This window comes from Hyperolius riggenbachi, chromosome 1, assembly GCF_040937935.1.
Source record: "Hyperolius riggenbachi isolate aHypRig1 chromosome 1, aHypRig1.pri, whole genome shotgun sequence".
Lineage (NCBI taxonomy): Eukaryota > Metazoa > Chordata > Amphibia > Anura > Hyperoliidae > Hyperolius > Hyperolius riggenbachi.
In genome coordinates this window covers 74,289,672-74,297,691 of record NC_090646.1, presented here as the reverse complement: position 1 = coordinate 74,297,691, position 8,020 = coordinate 74,289,672, and the positions used below count along the sequence as shown (strand labels likewise).

General features: G+C 47.5%; 1 gene segment (V, D, J or C); it reads left to right on the top strand.

The window, feature by feature from the left end:
* The first annotated feature begins 516 nt into the window (after nt 1–516).
* LOC137545511 (Ig kappa chain V-III region PC 7210-like) lies at nt 517–1,114 on the top strand. The segment is given in 2 exon segments: nt 517–590; nt 723–1,114. Coding segments are annotated over 2 exon segments (369 nt in total).
* Nucleotides 1,115–8,020: the final 6,906 nt, after the last annotated feature.

Sequence of the window (8,020 nt, the reverse complement as noted above, 5' to 3'; positions counted from 1 at the left end):
TGCCCAGTGATGTTGATCCAGGGATTTTATCTGATTGCCATCTGGAGTCGGGAAGGAATTTTTCCCTTTTGGGGCTAAATGGACCATGCCTTGTAAGGGTTTTTCGCCTTCCTCTGGATCAACAGGGATATGTGAGGGAGCGGGCTGGTGTTGTACTTTGTTCTCTGGTTGAACTCGATGGACGTATGTCTTTTTTCAACCCAAATAACTGTAGGTTGCCAGGTTAGGGACTCAATAAGCTGAATCCCACCACAGCTAAACAGTACAAAACAAACTCCCATGGTAGAATTACATAATATACCACATCATTTTTCATTTCAATCACAAAAGACTATCAAAGTGAAAATAGAGAAGTACAATGTTGCTTCTGCTCATATCAAAATGCAATCACTGGAGTGTTATATAAACAGAGAACACAGATATGAATAACCACAATATTTGCATATACACAGTCCCTGGGGTGTCCCCTCCCCCGTCACCCTCTATATAGATGTCATTGTACAGGAGACTAGTCTGTATCTGACCCCCCAGAAACATGAAGATGGTTTCTCCCGGTTATCTGATGGCCGTCATCTTCATTTCTATTCAGGGTGAGAGATGAGGCTCCTCCCATCATACTGTGCTCATCCATCTATACATTGCACAATACATACACACATCACCAGTAATAGGAAGATAGACAGACATGTATGAATAATGACTGTGTCTCTTTCCATCCTCAGGATCCTGTGGGCAATATGTGATGACTCAGACTCCAGAGTATATCTCTGTGTATCCAGGAGAGACTGTCACCATCTCATGTACAGCCAGTCAGAGCTTGGACTATGATGGCAAGAGTTATTTAGCCTGGCACCAGCAGAAGCCAAACCAACCCCCCAAGCTTCTCATCTATTATGCCAGCATTCGCCAGTCAGGGACTCCAGACAGGTTCACTGGTTCAGGATCTGGAACTGAGTACAGATTAACCTTCAATGGAGTGAATCAAGACGATGAAACATTCTATTACTGCTATGGTTGGTTCCCATACACACAGTGATACAGAGCCGTACAAAAACCTCCTTCCTCTTTTCTAAGCTAACAGAAATATGTGCTATCTGTATATCTATCAAAATTTAATGAATGTCAAAAATAGGAAAAAAGAGCTGGCCTTGCCTTTATCAATTATAGTTATCTCAAATGGTTTAACCTGTACCAGCTGTAATGATTCAGCTGACATATCAGTCTGTCATTTATGTATCTTTCATTCCCTTATCGTTCAGAGTTGAGGCCCTATCATTACACCAACAGCCTAAGCTGCTGACACAGGGCAGGATGGATCCATGTTTTCCTGTTGACTTCACCAAATTCTGATCCCATCAATGTCGCAGGTGAAATCTAAACTCATCGGACATCAGGCCACATTTTTCCAATTTTGTATCCTCCAATTTTGGTGAGCCTGTACAAATTATAGACTCAATGTGAGAAAACGCGGAAAAGCCACCGCGAGTACTCAGAGTAAGGCGGCTGATTCCGCGTCCAACATGGCGGCTGGTACGTGTGGGCCTGCATCCACTAGCCTGATGGAGCGCGGAGAAACCGCCGCATGCCCTGTGAGCAAGGCGGCAGATTCCGCGTCCAACGCGGCGGTTTGCACGCAGGGGCCCACTACCAACAGTATGGCTAAACGCGGGGAAACCGCCGCATGCTCTAATAGCAGTGCGGCTGGTCCCGCGTTCAATACAGCGGAAGCATTACAACACATGTCTGGTGTGGCTGGGACTGATAGTCCACACAGGTTCAGAAGGACGCGCGCGCGCGCTAAGAGGCAGAACCTTTAAGACAGTCAGAAGGGTGTCAGCTGACCAAGTCGGTCAGCTGACAATTCCATCAGGTTTCATTGGTCCAGCACTTAGGGGAGGCGCTGGAGAGCGCTTGAGTATATATACTGGGTGCTGGTCATTTCTCTGGTGTATGGCGTTGCAATCACTACGTGGTAGCACTCAGACCTTGTCAGTATCTGTGTTATTATCTAGACCAGTTCCTGGGTGTTGATGATCAAGGACCTCACACCTCAGATTAGGGAAACTGTGTATTATCTGTGTTGTTATCTAGACCAGTTCCCGGGTGTTGATGATCAAGGACCTCACACCTCAGACTAGGAATAGCTTTACCATCCAGTTACTATTCAGTCTAGTTCCAGGGTGTTGATGGTCAAGGAGCTCACACCCAAGATTAGGCATTGTTGATTATCTGTTTTGACCTTCTGCTTTCCTGACTACTCTTCTGATCTCTGATTTTGGTACTTCGCTATATCTGATACTCTGTTGCCAAACTCTGCTTATCTTAGGATTCCGTATCTGTCTCCTGTCTCTGTACCTGATCTGTCTGTCTGTTACCGACCTGGCTAGTCCGACCTCGAGAGCTATCTCCCTACCTAGAGATAGCTCACAGATCTGTTGGTGACATCCCTCATTGGTGTCACTCACACTCTGCCCTTCCCACTTCCAGCCTGACTCCTCCCTCGGGAGAGTCTCAGGCTAGCGGAAGGAACCTGTCATTTGTGCAGTATTTGTACTGCCTTGCACCTGCCCCTCAGGTGCGATCCTCAAAGTATTACTGTTGCACCAAAACACTCATTACTCAGGTGTCCAGAGGTTAGAGATATATCTGATTATCGGTGATACTGCAGATCATCAATAATCGGGTATATATCTGCATTCTCGGTGATACTGCAGATCACCGGTAATCGGATCCTCTCTGTGTAACACCGATCGTTACAGAACGCCAGACCAAAACCAAATGGACGCACTATATAGCCACGCTGAAGTCCTGACCACCGCGGTAAACCAACTTTCCGCGGCAGTTTTGAACCAACAGACCCAGATATGTCAGATATTTGGGGCTATTCAGGAACTTCAATCGGCTATGAACTCAGTGCGATCTCCTCTAGTTACGGACATCCGTATGCCTGTACCTGAAAAATTTTCCGGTCACAGATCCGACTTCCGAAATTTCAGGAGTAGAGTGTTATCATACTTTGAGTTGAGACCTAATGCTTCAGGAACTATGACCCAAAGGGTTACATTTATTAAGACTTTGTTATCAGGTGATTCTCAGACCTGGGCATACAGTCTGCCCGACGGAGACTTAGCCTTAACATCCGTAGAGGAATTTTTTAAAGCCATGGCTATAATTTACGATGATCCAGACATTGCCTCGACTTCTGAGCGGAAGCTCAAGATGTTACGTCAAGGCAAGGGTCCGGTTGAACAGTATGCTGCTGAATTTAGGAGGTGGTCAGTATCAGCCAGGTGGGACACCTTTGCCCTTTTAGATTGTTTCTTATCAGGGTTGTCAGATGAGGTCTCCGATCTTATGCTAAGTCAGCCTGAGCCCAAATCTATCGATGAGGCCATTTCATCAGCCATCAGGATAGATCGCCGGTTGCGCTATCAGAGACAGACCCGGGGTGGAATCCATGTGAAAATAATGTCCCACGCTGTGCCCCCTGTGACTCCACCTCCTCCCGATTCGCCTCCACCTGAACCAATGCAGATTGGTCGGTCAGAATTGTCTCAAGTGGAGCGGAAACGCTACTACCTAGACGATAAACGGTTGCTCCTTCCTTGTACGATTGCATGGGAGGATAAATCTGAAGTCACTGAGGCCTTTGTTGACTCAGGCTCAGTGGCTAATTTTATGGATTACGAATTTGCAAAGAAATTGGGTATTCCGCTCATCCCGGTAACACCACCACTCCAAGTTACGGCAGTGGATGATTCCCCTCTGCAACGTAACCGTCCTCTGTCTCAGACACCAGAGGTGGAAATCACTATAGGGGTGCTGCATAGGGAGAAGTTGCAGTTTTTTGTGTTACACATGACTACCTCCACAGTCATCCTTGGCATGCCGTGGTTACACTCACATTTATCTGAGGGTCACTCCCCTCAGATAAATTGGGCCACTGGTCAGTTAACAAACTGGTCTGCCCACTGCTTCCATCATTGTTTAGTGAAGGTGACCTTGGGCCAGACTAAGATTTACTTGGAGGGAGTACCAGATCAATATTCTGAATTTTCGGACGTGTTTTGTCCCAAAGCTGCCGATAAATTACCTCCACATCGCCCTTTTGATTGCCCCATCGATCTCCGTTCTGGTTGTATGCCTCCTAGAGGTCATCTCTACAATTTGTCTGGGCCAGAAAAAGTGGCCATGCAAGAGTACATCCATGAAAACTTAGCTAAGGGATTCATTCATCCTTCCCGGTCGCCTGCTGGAGCAGGCTTCTTTTTTGTTAAAAAAAAGGACGGAGGCCTTCGGCCATGCATTGATTACCGGGGTCTGAATAAGATCACAGTAAAAAATCGCTATCCATTGCCTTTGATAGACGATTTATTCACTCAAGTCACCAATGCTAAGATTTTCTCGAAATTGGATTTGCGGGGTGCATACAACCTGGTGCGGATCAGACAGGGCGATGAGTGGAAGACGGGCTTTAACACACCCGACGGGCATTACGAGTACCTGGTGATGCCCTTCGGGTTGTGTAACGCCCCGGCCGTCTTTCAGGAACTCATTAATGAAGTTTTCAGGGAGGTGTTGGGCAAATTTGTCCTGGTATATCTGGACGATATACTAATCTTCTCAGACAACCCCTCTGAGCACAGGGCTCATGTCAAATTCGTGCTGCACAAGCTTAAACAAAACATGCTGTATGCTAAATTGGAGAAATGCATTTTTGAGGTGACATCTGTCGCTTTTCTGGGATACATAATTTCCACCTCGGGCCTTTCTATGGATCCTGCCAAAGTCTCTGCTGTCCTGGAATGGCCGCAGCCAGTAGGACTAAAAGCTCTCCAGAGATTTTTAGGTTTCGCTAATTACTATAGAAGGTTCATAAAGGGGTACTCCACAGTCATAGCACCCCTCACTAGTCTCACAAAGAAAGGGGCAGATACCAACCACTGGTCCCCCGAAGCTCTGGCAGCTTTCTCCAATTTGAAAAAATTGTTTTGCTCTGCACCCATTTTGAGACACGTCGACACCTCTTATCCATTTATTGTAGAGGTTGACGCCTCGGAGGTCGGGGTAGGGGCTATGCTGTCTCAGCGCTCTGGGTTGCAGGGAAGATTACACCCGTGTGCCTATTTCTCTCGTAGGTTTTCGCCAGCAGAGAAAAACTACGATATAGGCAACAGGGAGCTCCTAGCCATTAAATTGGCCTTTGAAGAATGGCGTCATTGGCTAGAAGGAGCAGAACATACGATTACAGTTTACACTGATCACAAAAATTTGGAATACATTGAGGGGGCTAAAAGATTAAGCCCCCGTCAGGCTCGATGGTCATTGTTCTTCTCGAGATTCAGATTTGTAATTACGTACACTCCGGGTAGTAAAAACATTAAGGCAGATGCTTTGTCTAGATGCTTTGAGCCAGAGACAGCACAGCCCTCAGACCCGGAAACTATTATCCCACAGAAAGTAGTGTTAGCAGCTACTGAGACCTGGAAACATTGGATGGAGACTTTAAGTCCCTTTCAGCAGGATGTCCCTGAGGGAAAACCTGAAGGGGTTATGTTTGTACCATTGCCATTTCGTCTCCAGATATTGCAGATGTTCCACTCACACAAGAATGCTGGACATCCGGGGGCCTCTAAAACACAAGATCTTGTGGCTAGGTGTGCTTGGTGGCCTTCATTGGCAACAGACTGTAAGGAGTATGTTAGAGAGTGTGCAATATGTGCTAAAAGCAAACCCTCCCGTCTGGCACCTGTGGGAACGTTGCAGCCTTTGCCCACCCCAAGTGAGCTATGGACTCACTTGTCCATGGATTTTGTGGGTGAGCTTCCAAGGTCTGAAGGCATGTCGGTCATTTGGGTGGTAGTCGTTTCAGTAAAATGGCCCATTTTGTGCCCCTGAAAGGACTCCCCTCGGCCCAGGAGCTGGCCGATCTTTTCATCATACATATTTCCCGGCTGCATGGGATTCCGGAAAACATAGTGTCAGATCGGGGAGTCCAATTTGTTTCCAGATTTTGGAGGGCATTTTGTCATCAAATGGGCATGGAACTGTCATTTTCGTCGGGCTACCACCCACAGACCAATGGCCAGACTGAGAGAATCAATCAGTCATTGGAACAGTTCTTGAGATGTTATGTCGCGGATGCGCAGAATGATTGGGTCAAGTTCTTGCCATTTGCAGAATTTGCACACAATAATTTGAAAAGCTCTTCCTCTGGGTTTTCCCCATTTCAAGTGGTGACTGGAAAGTTGCCTAAATTCTCCCCATTACCAGTAGCTTCCACTCCGTTTCCAGCTTTGGAGGCCTGGCAAAAGTCATTTAAGAACATGTGGGGGATCGTGAAAAAGAATTTAGAGAAGGCTTTTTAAAGTCAGAAGGGTCAAGCTAACAAAAGACGCTCTTTAGAGTGGAAGTTCCAGCCAGGAGACTTGGTTTGGGTGTCCACGCGTCATTTGACTCTGAAACAGCCCTCGCCCAAGTTAGGACCCAGATTTGTGGGCCCTTTTCCAGTAACCAGGAAGATCAACGATGTTACTTATGCCATTGATCTTCCTGCCAGCATGCGTGGTGTAAGATCCTTTCATGTGTCCCTGCTTAAGCCAGCAGTACATGTGGGTTCCATTCCTCCTCCTCCTGTGATGGTAGATGACCAACCTGAGTACGAAGTAGAAAAGATTCTAGACTCACGTGTTGTACAGAACTCAGTACAGTATTTGGTTCACTGGAAGGGGTATGGTATTGAGGAGAGAACATGGGTACCTGAGTGTCGCATGCATGCGGATAAATTAAGGAAGGAATTCCGGAGTCCACTCCTCAGGGTGGGGGTACTGTGAGAAAACGCGGAAAAGCCGCCGCGAGTACTCAGAGTAAGGCGGCTGATTCCGCGTCCAACATGGCGGCTGGTACGCATGGGCCTGCATCCACTAGCCTGATGGAGCGCAGAGAAACCGCCGCATGCCCTGTAAGCAAGGCGGCGGATTCCGCGTCCAACGCGGTGGTTTGCACGCAGGGGCCCACTACCAACAGTATGGCTAAACGCGGGGAAACCGCCGCATGCTCTAATAGCAGTGCGGCTGGTCCCGCGTTCAATACAGCGGAAGCATTACAACACGTCTGGTGTGGCTGGGACTGATAGTCCACACAGGTTCAGAAGGACGCGCGCGCGTGCTGAGAGGCAGAACCTTTATGACAGTCAGAAGGGTGTCAGCTGACCAAGCCGGTCAGCTGACAATTCCATCAGGTTTCATTGGTCCAGCACTTAGGGGAGGCGCTGGAGAGTGCTTGAGTATATATACTGGGTGCTGGTCATTTCTCTGGTGTCTGGCGTTGCGATCACTACGTGGTAGCACTCAGACCTTGTCAGTATCTGTGTTATTATCTAGACCAGTTCCTGGGTGTTGATGATCAAGGACCGCACACCTCAGATTAGGGAAACTGTGTATTATCTGTGTTGTTATCTAGACCAGTTCCTGGGTGTTGATGATCATGGACCTCACACCTCAGACTAGGAATAGCTTTACCATCCAGTTATTATTCAGTCTAGTTCCAGGGTGTAGATGGTCAAGGAGCTCACACCCAAGATTAGGCATTGTTGATTATCTGTTATGACCTTCAGCTTTCCTGACTACTCTTCTGATCTCTGATTTTGGTACTTCGCTACATCTGATACTCTGTTGCCAAACTCTGCTTATCTTAGCATTCCGTATCTGTCTCCTGTCTCTGTACCTGATCTGTCTGTCTGTTACCGACCTGGCTAATCCGACCTCGAGAGCTATCTCCCTACCTAGAGATAGCTCACAGATCTGTTGGTGACATCCCTCATTGGTGTCACTCACACTCTGCCCTTCCCACTTCCAGCCTGACTCCTCCCTCGGGAGAGTCTCAGGCTAGCAGAAGGAACCTGTCATTTGTGCAGTATTTGTACTGCCTTGCACCTGCCCCTCAGGTGCGATCCTCAAAGTATTACTGTTGCACCAAAACACTCTCATTACTCAGGTGTCCAGAGGTTAGAGATATATCT